The sequence below is a fragment of the Callospermophilus lateralis genome, chromosome 3 (genome assembly GCF_048772815.1).
Source record: "Callospermophilus lateralis isolate mCalLat2 chromosome 3, mCalLat2.hap1, whole genome shotgun sequence".
Taxonomy (NCBI): Eukaryota; Metazoa; Chordata; class Mammalia; order Rodentia; family Sciuridae; genus Callospermophilus; species Callospermophilus lateralis.
The window spans coordinates 190906100-190921598 of NC_135307.1; the positions used below are offsets into that span (position 1 = coordinate 190906100).

Genomic DNA, 15499 nt, shown 5'->3' on the forward strand with positions numbered 1-15499 from the left:
ATTATTTATGTGGTTTTCATTTATCCATCACCTTAGGGCCTAGGTGAATCTCCAGCCATTGACTCTTGCTTTCTAAGCAAGCACCATGAGTAGGAGGTGGCCTGGATTAATACACTTTAATGTCTGGGACCTCATCTGTAGGTTTGGGTATAATTTGCCAAGATCCATAGGAAAGAGTATGGTTAGTCCAGCCAAAAAAAAAAAAAATGTATTCAAATCATTCTCAAAAAACAATGGTTTTAATCTAGTTCATCAGATGGCAGATGCTTACCAGAAAGCTACTTTCAGTCATAAATACAACATTTGCGACTGTTAGTAGGTTATTAAATTTTCCCCCACATCTTTTAGAATTTAGGAAGTGTTTTGACCCCTTCCATACCTCTCTTTGTTTTGGATTAATGAAATAGAACAAAGGCATTTTTGAGAATAACTACATCTCCTGCAAACTCTACTTCTCCTGCTAGACCCATTCACAAGTACGACTATTCAGTATAAAATGCCCCATTTTCCCTCTTGATTACTCCCTCTCCTATGGCACTGCCCAGTGGTTCTCCCAAGACTTAGTTGGAACAAAGCTTAAGCAGAAATGATAATGTGCTTGCTCATATATCTGAAAAGCCTGGGGGCAGGGCCACTGAGGAGTGCTGTCCTTTAGGCATCTTTTCTCCCTCTGCCTTCTTCAGGTGGTGGCAGGTCCCCACTCTCCTTTAGCATCACTGTCATGTTTGGAGCATATGTTCAACTCTGTTTTTATCAGTGTCTACAGAGATTAAATACTCTTATTGGTCACCCAATAAGGAGACTTGTTGGTTATATACATTCTGCTCCAGTGGAGGGGGACCTCCTAAGCTGACAGCACATCTGTGTGGTGCAGGGTGATTCTAAGAGGAGACTCCATTGGCACAAGTGTCTGAACTCTGCTGCTTCAGGGCTTTCTGCATGCCCCTGGGACCGTTTCCAGCAGCAGTGCATCTTTAAAGGAGCAGGCTGTGTGGCATTTACCTCTCATCCCAACAAAGTGACTGGCAAAGTGTAGGTGCTCTGAAGATGAGTGAGTGTAGCTCCATTAAATGATCCTTTTTTTTTTTTTTTTTTCCTTTTTTAATGCCATAAGATGAAAGAAAGCTCTTCTTGAGATTAGGATTGGGATAATAGTAAAAATGACCATTGTGATAACCAAGAAGGCTAAACAGTGCCTATTAGCCACCAAGGGAAAAAATACACCTATCCCTCTGAACTGCTGTCAAAAGTTCATCTCCAGGACAGAGACTGACATTATTGTAAGCCATCTTCCTTCCTAAGAGTAATGATTGTAAACATTTTGTTTTTCTTTACCTTCAAAAGTGAAGAAAGGGCGCTTGATCTCAAAGACAATTTCTTATTCTGATCCCAGCCCTCAGTCACTAAAGTATCTTCAGTTTCTAATTCAAAGGGGTTTGAGGCTTGTGGTAATTTAAACAAAAGTAAAATCATAACATTAATGAATCCTGAAACCAACAATTGATTCGAACTTAGATTTCTTAACAGTAATAGGATGAAAAAATATAGGACCCTTGTTCTGTTTCTCATGGCCCCTCATAATTCTAACATTGACTGGTAGAGTCAGGTGAGACTTAAGGAATTGTTTGTGTTGTGGTAGGCATAGAAAAGACTAAGATGTTTGCATGTAGCCCTTTGTGGGAGGAGGAGCTCCTGGCTGGAGGATAATGAGAAGGGAACCGACTTTGCTTATATTCCTGTACTGACATGGCAGAGAAAACAGGGACACCAAAGCCACTGTTTAAAGTTAGCTTGATAAGGCTGAGAAGTGGTTTCAATTAATGCTTTTCTCTTTGGGGTTCAGTTAAACTTTTAGTGCTGTGTATAGGATATTTTCAGACTTCTGAGTGTTAGTAAGATGTCCAAATTCAGAATTTCTGGGAGTTGTTTGTTTTGGTAGGTTCCACCCCTCCCTTCCATTTTTCATAGTTCAATGTTGATTTTGGGAGTAGACTAATAAATGAAGTAACATGATATTACAATTGGATTAGTTGACTTGCAGTTTACAAATGGTGGTGGTATTATAGCCTAACAGCCTTAATTAATTAGAAGGCCAGATTTGCATATATTAAATTTGAATTCCTGGTGTTTTGGCATTTGTTTTTGCTGGTTTTGCTTTTAGAGCTACTTTATTCTGCAAAATTGCTTTGGATTTGGATTATTAAATTGATGACATTCTTGCCAGACTTTATGAAAGTTTTATGGTCACTTTGGAAAATATACAAACTTTCAAGTGCCTAAATTTTACTAATTTTATTATTAAACACAAATCTTGGTTTTTAAGAAACTTGGGAAAATGGATCTAGATTTCTGATAAAATGTACTAGAACAAACAATTTTTCAATTCCCTTACCTACAGGCTTTTGGTTTTCTCCAAAGGATGCCCTAAGTTAGCCTACAGCCCTCATCCTTTTCTTTCCCCATCTCAACATTCATTCAGTGTCCATAGTGAGTGCCTTTGTCCAGGTGTGTTGCCAGCTCAGGAGTGAGTCACACAGCTGTTGGTGTCTTTAGTTTGGGGAATACACAGAAACTATAGGACAGTTCCCAAACCACAAAAACCTTTTTTTATGACACAATTGTGTGGTAATCATGCTGAAATGCTGAGCACTTTCTATTTTCAGAGGTTCAACATCACAAGGAGAAAAGCACTCATACTTGATTTTAAAATAATTGGTTGGTATAATTTTTCTAACTCTCAACTTTAAGATCATCACTGGAATGGTTTTTTAAAGCCTAATCAGAATTGTGCCAGATTAGACTCAGAAGTCTGTAGCATAAAATATCCTGTCAAAAAATAGAAAACATCTGCCAGGTGTGGTGGCGCACACCTATGATCCCAGCTACTTGGGAGGTTGAGGCAGGAGGAGCGTGAGTTCTGAGCCAGCCTGGGCAGCATTGCAAAGCCCCATCTCAAATTAAAAATAGGAAAAATAAGAGCTCTTATTTTTGCCTGCCTGCTTTAAGTATTCAAACAATACCAGATAAGGATATCTACTCACCTTTTTTGTGAGATGGAGCCAGGGTTTGGGAGTCTATCATCAGTGGATTAGTAAATATTACAAGTTGTACATGTTTTGACTTTGACTTAAATTTTTTTTTCCAATAGAAACTATGTTCCAACTTCCTGTCAACAATCTTGGCAGTTTAAGAAAAGCCCGGAAAACTGTGAAAAAAATACTTAGTGACATTGGGTTGGAATACTGTAAAGAACATATAGAAGTAAGTAGCATGCCGTTTTTTTAATTTTAACGTGACTCCACTTCTGATCCATTACTTTGTGTCAATGGTCAGGATCGCTAAATGTTAGGTGTGATTCTGAACTCTAACCATAGCATTAGCTTCGCCAAAACTCTAAGCATAACTTGTTCCTTTGTCCCTAAAATGGGCTCTTTGATCTTTGCATCCTGAAGCAGACACAGCTGTCATGGAGGGCTGGAGCATGTCAGACAGTTGCACTACGTACTTTAAGATTGTCTATGAATTTAGTCCTCAAAACAAACACCACCTTTGGTTGGGGGGAGCATAGGAATTCTTATCTACAGTTTGCAGTCGGAGGAGGGGAGCAGCTGAGGAAGGGGGCTGTAGACTCGAGCCTGTTCTCATTCTGATAGGCCTGAATGTTCTGGTGACCTTCTGATTGTTGAGGCATGGTTGTTTGGGTGCTTGTCGTCTCTTTCCTTAGGATTTGAGCATTTGTTGGCCCTTTTGACCCATCAGAGACTATTTTCTTCCCCTTGTTAACAGTTTGGCCTTTACAAACTGTTTTTCTAGCCTTTTTATTCTGTGAGCTTTATACAGCCCAGTGGGATACCAGTACAATGTCTCCTCCTTTTCCAGTTCTCATTGCTCCAAATCTTATGGTTAATTGGTCAGAAGCTCTGATTGAAAAGAAATGTTTCAAGCTGTTTTCCCCACTAACCTGTAAGTTTCACCTGGCCAGGGGCCATAACCACCTTGTTTGTCGGTTTATCCCCAGCACCTACACAGTGCTTGGCATACATGAGGTGCTTGGAACATGTTTGAATAAAATTGGGAGTATAAAAGCAATTCATTCACAGAACAAGTTTTCTTTTCCTGAATCCCACTAATAATACTCCAGGGGCATATTGTGGAGACTGAAGCTTCTCAAAAGTGGGCTTCTCTAGTTGTGTGGTCCCCAGTGTGGAAGTAGCCCCTCTTCAACCGCTCAAGTTCAGGTAGATCGGCCCAGATAAAACAGTCCATTCAACTCTGCACTCCGTGGGGTCATCTTCACAGAAATAAATAATGCAAATATTAAGGTACCTTTTCTATCCTATGTTTGATTTGTTCCTCCTGTTACATTATATACTCTGGAATTTGCATGTACTTGATTTTTCCACCCCAAACTGTGAACCATTTAGAAGCAAGGGGATTTTTATCCTAAGATTTTTTTATCTTGTGGGGGTGGGGGTTGGGGGGATTTAGTTTTTTTACAGAAGACTACAAACGTAACATCACATTGCTTACTATCTTTGAATAGCTTTCTTTCCTCCTTTTTGGGTTTAAAAGTCCTGAGTTTTCTTCCTGATTGATCTCCCACTCCATCCCCCAAAATATCTTCCCACCACCACCACCACAGAACCAGAATATCGCACCTGCAGAGCTATTAGTGAACATTCGTTGGCCCTTTTGACCCATCAGAGACCCCCTCCATACTACCCTTGATGAGCCATGGTGCTCTACTGGTATTGACATGTGACTGGATTTTTTACTTAAATAGAACTTCCATCAGTTTCACTGGAAGCCTGGCTGACCACTAGGGGAATGTAGCTATAAAATGTTTAATGCCATACGCTTTTCTGTAAATCATAAGAGCTTTACCATTCCTAGTTTAGGTCTTGGGGTTGGTTTTCCTGTGCTTCTCCCCAACCCTGGCTAAGAGGTAGGATTTACATGTAAATGTAAAGTTGATGCCACTATGTTTTTGTAAACTTCTTTCACTGTTTTCTAGGATTTTAAGCAGTTTGAACCTAATGACTTTTATTTGAAAAACACTACATGGGAAGATGTAGGACTGTGGGACCCTTCACTTACAAAAAACCAGGTAAGTGGCACAAAAGACTTCCCCAAATGGCAGTAATCCTTGGTGCACCCCAATTTCGGCTCTAGGCCTTTCACGGTCATGCAGTGTTGATGGATAATAACCTAACATGGAAGATAGCAAAACTGTATTTTCCTAAGTGGTAGGGAAAAGTGAGAACTGTTTGTCTTTTTGTCACTGGACTGAACTTCCAAGTGAAAGAACGAAAGAAGATTTTGTTTTTAAAAAGTTTGAAGGCCTGGGATCTAGCATACTGCCCTTTTACAAGTGCCTTGATACTTTTGTTTCTGAAATGTTTTCTCCATCAGTCTTTATCTTGTCTGTGTTGCCATCTTTATGTTTTCTAGAGAAGGAAGGTCATACTCTTCTATTAAGGTTTTCTTATTTGTTGGTGGCACCCAGTTTCTGAGAGAGTGGGGTAGGTGACTGTAGTATGGCAGTGACAGATATATAACTTTTTGTAAATTGGCATTAAAAACAATAATTGTGGTGCCAACAATCACAGATAAATGAAAGAAATAAGAAAGAGGGAGTTATAGACGGTGTTTGTTTATCCATAGGAAAAAATGATTGTCAATTCAAATTAAAAGTTCTAACCCTGCACTAGTGATTGTTCATCTGTTGGAACATACTCAACAGGGAGTTCATCCTTTCAGACTCTAACACAGGTGTTTAGGTGGTTCTTTCTTACTCATATTCTAGGGAAAGGTATTAACCGGTAGTCTTCTCGTGGAGAGCTTTATGAATCAGAGTTTCACAGCCTAATTCTAGAGAAGAGTTGAGTCTTGAGGAAAACCAGAGAATCTCATTTTGGTTCAAGGTGGCCTCTGAAAAAAAGCAGATTTCTAGGGAGAAACAACCTCTCCTTGAGCATGTTTCCCTGTCTCCATAAGTGTTAACTGTCGTAATTCTGAAACAGTCATATGATATCAGAATTATATAATTATATGATATAGTCATATCATCATTTGATATCAGTGTGATCCATGTGCATTAATGCATAACATCAGGCAGCCTTCAGAGTCTCTAGGACATTTTTATTTGACATATTAATTTGATTAAAGCAGCTGTCACTTCGTTAACCCTTTTAAAGCTACTCCTACTTGAAAAAGAATAGCAAAACTTATAGAAAAAAGCTGACTTTACAAATCAGTAGGTTTTTTAATTAGCAGTGAAGTGTGAATACTATAGTATACTTTAAAAATGATATATCTTTATCTCTTAAAAAAGTCTGATTGCAGGGCAGGGTTGTGGCTCAGTGGTAGGGAGCTTGCCTACATGTGTGAGGCACTGGGTTCGATGATCCTCAGCACCACCTTTAAAAAAATAAATAAATAAAGATATTGTGTTCACCTACAACTAAAAATGTTTTTTTGTAAATTGTCTTAATTGCATTAAATATTCTGAGCCCTGAATTTTACTATATCATAAATCTGAAGTCCTTAAAAGTTCCTGATTTACAAACTGAGGATGATTTCATGGTTTGTTTTGTTTATTTGTTTGTTTATTTTGATATTAAGAATTGAACCCTGGAGTACTTTATCACTGAGCTACATCCCTAGTCCTTTTTATTTTTTATTATGTTAAGGTAGGATCTCACTGAATTGGTTAAGACCTCACTAAATTGCTGAGGCTGGCCTTGAACTTGGAAGTCCTCCAACCTCAGCCTCCTGAGCCTCTGGGTCTGTAACCTCTGGGATTACATGTACCACTGCACTCAACTCATGATTATTTCTAACTGTAAAATGTTTATATTGAAGCCATTTGTCTTTGTTTTGTCAGAAACCAATAAATATGACTCTGGTCTTTTCTAAACAGTGAGGAAGAACTTGGTGTTGAGTTTTTTAATTTACACGTAGGTTCACAAATTAAAATATCTGGTTTAAAATAGCTTTTTTAAAGAGTATCTCTTTCATAAATTTATTCTGCAAGAGGAAATCAACCATGCTGAAATCGGTGCATTAAGAGTTGTTATTCTAAAAGTCTTGTTTTTTGCCTACCTGAACTGGCATTCTGATTCCAGTTTCTGTTTTCTTTAGGACTATCGGACAAAACCTTTTTGCTGCAGTGCTTGTCCCTTTTCCTCAAAATTCTTTTCTGCCTACAAAAGTCATTTCCGGAATGTTCATAGTGAAGACTTTGAAAATAGAATTCTCCTTAATTGCCCCTACTGTACCTTCAATGCAGACAAAAAGACTTTGGAAACACACATTAAAATTTTTCATGCTCCAAACGCCAGCGCACCAAGTAGCAGCCTCAGCACTTTCAAAGATAAAAACAAAAACGATGGCCTTAAACCTAAGCAGGCTGACAGTGTAGAGCAAGCTGTTTATTACTGTAAGAAGTGCACTTACCGAGATCCTCTTTATGAAATAGTTAGGAAGCACATTTACAGGGAACATTTTCAGCATGTGGCAGCACCGTACATAGCAAAGGCAGGAGAAAAATCTCTCAATGGTGCAGTCCCCTTAGGCTCAAGTGCCCGGGAAGAGTGTAGTATTCACTGCAAGCGATGCCTTTTTATGCCAAAGTCCTATGAAGCTTTGGTACAACATGTCATCGAAGACCACGAACGCATAGGCTATCAGGTCACTGCCATGATCGGACACACAAATGTGGTGGTTCCCCGATCCAAACCCTTGATGCTAATTGCTCCCAAACCTCAAGAGAAAAAGGGCATGGGACTCCCACCAAGAATTGGTGCCCTTGCTTCTGGAAATGTCCGGTCTTTACCATCACAGCAGATGGTGAATCGACTGTCAATACCAAAGCCTAACTTAAATTCCACAGGAGTCAACATGATGTCCAATGTTCACCTGCAGCAGAATAACTATGGAGTCAAGTCTGTAGGCCAGGGCTATGGCGTTGGTCAATCAATGAGACTGGGTCTAGGTGGCAATGCACCAGTTTCCATCCCTCAGCAGTCTCAGTCTGTGAAACAGTTACTCCCAAGTGGAAATGGAAGATCTTATGGCCTTGGGACAGAGCAGAGGTCCCAGGCACCAGCAAGATACTCCCTACAGGCCGCTAATGCCTCTTCTCTCTCATCAGGCCAGTTAAAGTCTCCTTCCCTCTCCCAGTCACAGGCCTCCAGAGTATTAGGTCAGTCCAGTTCCAAACCTCCTGCAGCTGCCACAGGTCCCCCTCCAGCCAATACTTCTGCAACTCAAAAGTGGAAAATTTGTACAATCTGTAATGAGCTTTTTCCTGAAAATGTCTATAGTGTGCACTTCGAAAAAGAACATAAAGCTGAGAAAGTCCCAGCAGTGGCCAACTACATTATGAAGATACACAATTTTACTAGCAAATGCCTCTACTGTAATCGCTATTTGCCCACAGACACCTTGCTCAACCATATGTTAATTCATGGTCTGTCTTGTCCATACTGCCGGTCAACTTTCAATGACGTGGAAAAGATGGCTGCACACATGCGAATGGTTCACATAGACGAAGAGATGGGACCTAAAACGGATTCTACTTTGAGTTTTGATTTGACATTGCAGCAAGGAAGTCACACTAACATCCATCTCCTGGTAACCACCTATAACCTGAGGGATGCCCCCGCTGAGTCTGTTGCTTACCATGCCCAGAATAACCCTCCAGTTCCTCCAAAGCCACAACCAAAAGTTCAGGAAAAGGCAGATATCCCTGTCAAAAGTTCACCTCAAGCTGCAGTGCCCTATAAGAAAGATGTTGGAAAAACCCTTTGCCCTCTTTGCTTTTCAATCCTGAAAGGACCCATATCTGATGCACTTGCACATCATTTACGAGAGAGGCACCAGGTTATTCAGACGGTTCATCCAGTGGAGAAAAAGCTCACCTACAAATGCATCCACTGCCTGGGTGTGTATACCAGCAACATGACCGCCTCAACTATCACTCTACATCTGGTGCACTGCAGGGGTGTCGGAAAGACCCAGAACGGCCAGGATAAGACGAACGCACCCTCTCGGCTTAATCAGTCTCCAGGCCTGGCACCTGTGAAGCGCACCTATGAGCAAATGGAGTTTCCCTTGCTGAAGAAACGAAAGTTGGATGAAGACAGTGATTCACCCGGCTGCTTTGAAGAGAAGCCTGAAGAGCCTGTCGTTTTAGCTTTAGACCCCAAGGGTCACGAAGATGATTCCTATGAAGCCAGAAAAAGCTTTCTAACAAAGTATTTCAACAAACAGCCCTATCCCACCAGGAGAGAAATTGAGAAGTTGGCAGCCAGCTTGTGGTTGTGGAAGAGCGACATTGCATCCCATTTTAGTAACAAACGGAAGAAGTGTGTTCGTGATTGTGAAAAGTACAAGCCTGGGGTGTTGCTTGGATTTAACATGAAAGAATTAAATAAAGTCAAACATGAGATGGATTTTGACGCGGAGTGGCTGTTTGAAAATCATGATGAGAAGGATTCCAGAGTCAATGCTAGTAAGACTGTTGACAAAAAGCTTAACCTTGGGAAGGAGGATGACAGTTCCTCAGATAGTTTTGAAAATTTAGAAGAAGACTCCAATAGAAGTGGTAGCCCTTTTGATCCTGTTTTTGAAGTTGAGCCTAAAATCCCTAATGATAACCCAGAGGAGCATGTACCGAAGATAATTCCTGAGGATGCTTTAGAATCTGATGAGAAGCTAGACCAAAAAGAGGAGGATGGTTCAAAATATGAAACTGTTCATTTGACTGAGGAGCCAGCCAAACTCATGCGGGACGCCTCTGACAGTGAGGTCGACCAAGACGATGTGGTTGAGTGGAAGGACGGGGCCTCGCCCTCTGAGAGTGGGCCTGGCTCCCAGCAGTTGTCGGACTTCGAGGATAACACTTGTGAGGTAAAACCAGGAACCTGGTCTGATGAATCTTCCCAGAGTGAAGATGCCAGGAGCAGTAAGCCAGCTGCCAAAAAAAAGGCTCCAGTGCAAGGTGACAGAGAGCAGTTGAAGTGGAAGAATAGTTCCTATGGAAAAGTGGAAGGGTTTTGGTCCAAGGACCAGTCACAGTGGAAGAACACACCAGAGAACAGTGAGCGCTTACCTAACCCCCAAATTGAGTGGCAGAATAGCACAATTGACAGTGAGGACGGGGAGCAGTTTGACAATATGACTGATGGAGTAGCTGAGCCGATGCACGGCAGCTTAACCGGAGTTAAACTGAGCAGCCAGCAGGCATGAGCGCCTGGGAGGCCACATTGGGGACACGCTGCAGCGGCAGGAACTCTCTTTCAGTCTGACTGCAAAGCTCTTTAACTGGTACTGCCTTGGGAGGACTGGTCAGCAGGCTGTGGGGACACATGGCCACTGCAGTCCCGCTGGTCATTTCTAAGTCTATGGCACGTTTGGCTGATCTCGGCTTCAGAACCTTCTCTGACAGACACGGTAACTAAATGTGAAAAACCCTAAGCTGGTGGCTCACGAACGCACACGAGGAAAAGCAGAGGTTTCTTTTATCTGCCTTTCAATATTCCTTTCCCTCTGTACAATGTTTGGTTGGATGTCCTTGAGAAGCGTTACCTGATTCACATGGTCTTGTAGGGCCAACATACAAGCTACCAGTCTCATGTGTACAGTAGACTTGGGGAAATTGGATTTTTTTTTTTTTTTCATGTATTCATTCTGAATAGTTGAAATGTATATTTGTACAGTCTTTTAGACCTATTCAAGTGATGCTTATGATATTGTTATTGTGTGCCCCATCATAGATTTGTTTCTTTTTTTTTAGTGTTGCCCTTGCTGTGTAATAAATGCTATATCTAGTTTACCTAGCAAAAGCTTGAACCTGCGCTAGTATGGACCTTTGGACAGACTTAGTTTTTGCACATAACCTTGTACAATCTTGCAACAGAGGCCAGCCACGTAAGATATATATCTGGACTCTCTTGTATTATAGAATTTTTCTTGTTCTGAATATCCTTGACATTACAGCTGTCAAAAACAAAAACTGGTATTTCAGATCTGTTTCTGAAACCTTTTAAGCTAAAAATCACATCAAGAATTGACTTTGCAGCTACTAATTTTGACACCTTTTAGATCTGTATAAAAGTGTGTTGTGTTACAGCAGCAGACCAATGAGTGCTGCCTTTTGGATATTTAGTTTATCTTTAGTTAAGCACCACCCTGGTGCGTTCATTTATACCATCTAATATATGACACACTGTTGTAGTATGTATAATTTTGTGATCTTTTTTTCCCTTTGTATTCATTTTAAGCATCTAAATAAATTGCTGTATTGTGCTTAATGTAAATATTTGCTTTATTACCACGACAGACCTATGTGTCCATTATATATTGTGCCATTTGATGCTATGGCACTCTTTCATCAGAGACAGAAGCCACATCACTAGGGAAACTTGTGGAAAACTGAGATCTGCCATTTACATAGAGAATGCTTTCTCTCAAGGCACTTGTTACAGATTATTTTGGTTTTGTGTTTTTAGCTGTAAAAGTATAAACACCCGTTAGTTCTTCAGTTCCCCTTTTGTTAAGGGACAAAGCCTGTGCTCACATATATATACACACACACACACATACACACATATATATATATATATGAATGTCACAAAAGGATGTAAGCAAAATTGGCGTTAATCTGCAAGCAGAATCTTAATGCCCAATTAGTTTTTTCTTCTAAACGAATGAAGTGTTACTTTTCACCTCGTCATGGGAATAGTTGTGCTAAACAGGCCTTTGACTCTTAATAGGCTTTGGAGAGCCACATTCAGGGCCTTGAGGTGCAGAGAGCTGGTATGTTTGCTGTGCAGATTCCCCAGAGCAACTTGCTAAGAGCAGGACTAGTTCAGCATTTCCATCCTTGCAAAAACAGTGGGATGCTCCAGTCCATATTGTGGCAAGTCGGTCACCCCTGGGGACATTGACTTAAAGAGGTCTAAAGTGGCTGACTTCCATAACTTTCTAACACTCTCTCCCAAGAAGTATTCTTGTTGCCTGAGATGCTCCCTAAAAGATAATTATTAACACTTCTCAAAAACAATGCGGGCAGAAGTTTAAGAGTGAAGTAAAACATGTAGGGTTTGTGGGGCCAGCACGGAATTCCTAGGTCTTTTTTACCGCCTATGATACAAAATTATATGCAGCCAACATTGAGGGCAGGATAGGCCCAAATTTAAGGTGCTTTAGATTACCAAGTCAGAAATAGCAGCTGAATTGAAGCCATCTCATGTTTGTGGGAATTAACTCTGCCTGATTTAAACGTGGGAAGAACTGAGCCTGGGTGGGTGTCCTGCATGCAGAACTAGACACTTGCTCAATAGCATGGATGTGAGTGGCCCAGGGTCTCTGCTGGTTGGACATTGAGCAGATGAGGCTGCCTCTTTACTTTGGTGTGGTGGAAGGGGCTTCTGCCATTGAGAGAATGGTTTCAGCCACTTACAAAGTTGAAAATAAAAAGACTCCCAACTGGAATTGTTGCAGAAGCCCTAAAAGTTGTCTCAATAAAAGCCATTTAAAAGAATGTTTGTTGCGGCTGTTTGCTTTTGGAATAACCTGGTGATATTTAACTTTAAAACCACCTTGCAATTAGAATGCCTAGAACTGTAGGCAGAACAATTCTGCAGATTTCTAATAAAGAAACCTAATTACTCATCCCAGAGAGCTTTGCTTTTTTGCACTTCAAATTTTCTTGTAGCAATGAGTCCCAGAGTCAGACTCAGGACTATGGTTTCCCTCCCTCTTCAGCACAAACCAGTTTATTTAAAATCCCATCTTTGGTTCTTTGTCATTGGGCCGGTATGGGGAGGAGTGTATCCAACAGCTTTGGGTCCCCTCTTAAGATCTGAGTAGAAATGGACTTGTCCCTCTTACTGCCTGTGGTTGTGTCTATGTGAACCAAATGCCTGCCCATTTACTAAGGTGCCCATTTCAGAAATGGACCAAATAAGGGTCTGCTTTTCAAAACCCCTTTGTTAAAGACTGAAATCCCTCATCTAAAACACTTGACTAGTTGTCACCAACTGCTGCTGGCCAGGTGATGGCTGCGGTGCTGAGGAGTCTTCCTATACTTATATCTCAAACTGCCAGCTCTGACCCCAAGATAGGGCCCAAGGTCATTTCCATGTGACTGTGCCTCTTAGCCTGCATGATGGAGAATCTGTACCTAATGAAATTAAATAGAGTGCACTGTGTCAGCTTTATAAAGCAAAGTGAGGCACTGGGTTTTCTACCTGCTGTGCCCCGCATTTCTTAACCACCCCGCGGCTCACCAAGATGGTAAGGGTTGGTTGCAAGATTGGCTCACCTAAATGTTGACATGGACATCTCACCCAGACAAATCTCAAAAAAGACCACAGGAAGGAAAAGTCTGCTTTCATTATCCTGAGGTGATATTTCCAATATGACGATCACCAACTGGTTCCAGGAGAGTCCAGAGAAAAGACCACTGCAGCCGATACCCTGGGCGCATCAAGCAGTCTGCTGGGAGGTTGGCTCAAAATCACATCCAAACCTGTGGCACAGGACAGCCGCTCTGTGGTGATTGTCTGTATGCTGCTACTGCACCATCAGCGTGCTCCAGCCTGAATACTGAGCACCCAGTGGGACTTGAATGTGCTTGAAATCCCACGACTTAGGTGGGCTTGTGCTCAGAAGTCAATGTCTGAGGTGAAAGTTGCATGTAGTCAAAATTACCACCTGAAAATCCTCTAGTCCTGCTTTCAAATGCCCTGTCCAAGACGAGGACCCAGCAGGAAGGTCCATGGTCCGTGCCAGAACAGAGGCGCTGAATGGATCGCGCAGAATTCCCCACTGTTGTAGTTTCCTCGTGTGTTTGTGTTGTGTTCAGAATACAATGTCCTTCCCCACTCCAGGCCACCATCTGGCCTTAAGGCCTAAGGCCATGTAAACCTCAAATGTTTTTTTTGTTTGTTTGTTTGTTTTTTAATATTTATTTTTCAGTTTTCGGCGGACACAACATCTTTGTTGGTATGTGGTGCTGAGGATCGAACCTGGGCCGCACGCATGCCAGGCGAGCGCACTACCGCTTGAGCCACATCCCCAGCCCCCTCAAATGTTTTTTGCAATAAAAGTCTTGCTGTACCTTTACTCTTGTTACTATAAGTGAAATGGACCTCCTGACGGCAGACTGGAGCCCTTTTAAAAGAGACTGATACAGCACCTGAAACAAACGACTTTCCCAGTGTGCAGGCTGGGACCGCTGTGTGCGCCAGGCAGCGTCTGGGAGCAAGAAGAGGACAGCTGCGGACCTGCCTGGCGACGCTCCGTTAGCAGGCGAAGCTGTGTTGGCGTCTCCAGGAGGAGAGCACCTGTTGCTGGGGAGGGCCTCTGAGCAAGGGCTGGACCACCTCCTGCCAGGGCAGGTGGCTCCTGGACCCACCAGAATCCATGTGTACTGAACACGTCTTCAGAACCTCGCAGCAGCCATGCCTGGGACTCGCTGGGCACTGGAACAGCCTGCCTTGCCCCGCCCTCACAGAAGACACGACCCTGCAGAGGAATTAACCCCTCAGGGTTCAGGTGCTGACCTGAAGGCTTGGGGAAGGTGCCACCTGGTGCCATCTGGGATCAGGATCCCCAAGGCCACAGCCACATTGTCATTTCTGACACATCAGTTCAGCAGCTGCTCTGGGTTCCTGGTGGGCTTCATCCCCGCTTTTTATATGACGGAAACACACTACAGAAGAGGAGAGCCAGCACAGTTTGCCATTAATGAAGATAAAACTAAGGACCGTCTCAGCTGTAGGCTGAGACTTGCTGTTTGTTGAGGGAAACTCAGAGCGGGGTCCTGGGCACAGCGCCACGTGAGACTCATCAGCTGAATCAGCAGCTTGGTCTTGGTGTGACTCTTGTCACCTCCCACATGCTGGGGGCACTGACCTGAGGGTTGAGAGACAGTTCCTAACCCAGCCTGGGCTCAGCGCCAGGTGCTTTTCCAGGGACATCTGCTTTCTTTAGCAGAGGTTACCTGCTCACTTCACCAGCTCCTTGGCCAGGCACAAGGCTGCTCTGACACTCAGCAACTGAGATGGATCCCCTCAACCCAAACCAGAAACCAGTTCAAATCCAACTTCCTGCTGCACTCAAGAAGGCATGGGAGAGATGGTGCGGACAGGACACTTCTTAAAGGGAACCTGTGTCCCAGGTGAACCAGAGGGGAAGGGGGGCTGGTCCTGGGAAATCTCTCCACTGGTATCCCTGAAAATGGACCCAGCCCCAGCTGCAGCTTGAAGTCACCTAGGGGGCTGTAGAGCTGCTCAGGGTCCCTCCAGAGGTCTGACATAATTGGTCTGGGGTGCTGCCCAGCTGATTCCACACCACAGGGCCACGTGACGGCACTGGCCCTGGTGCTTCTGTGTAGAACACATTGTTGGCTGTGCAAAGTAGCATCCCAACGTGTCCTCGATGCTCTGGCATACCCCAAGAACTCCTGCCCCTGGAGGTCACTGCT

General features: G+C 42.8%; 1 protein-coding gene across 6 annotated transcripts in view; it reads left to right on the top strand.

Annotated features, from left to right (window-relative positions):
• Positions 1-12550, top strand: part of Adnp (activity dependent neuroprotector homeobox) — a 30077-nt gene extending 17527 nt beyond the window's left edge. For 2 of the 6 annotated variants that reach the window (XM_076851936.2, XM_076851935.2), the window contains exons 2-4: positions 3149-3261; positions 5015-5107; positions 7144-12550. In XM_076851936.2, coding sequence (XP_076708051.1) covers positions 3154-3261; positions 5015-5107; positions 7144-10254 — 3312 coding nt within the window. In that variant the 5' untranslated portion in view covers positions 3149-3153 and the 3' untranslated portion in view covers positions 10255-12550. Of the gene's footprint in view, positions 1-2665; positions 2716-3148; positions 3262-3281; positions 3964-4141; positions 4323-5014; positions 5108-7143 lie in introns of those variants that run through there. The other 4 variants (XM_076851934.2, XM_076851938.2, XM_076851939.2 and 1 more) reach the window with 4 other exon arrangements.
• The last annotated feature ends 2949 nt before the right edge of the window (positions 12551-15499 follow it).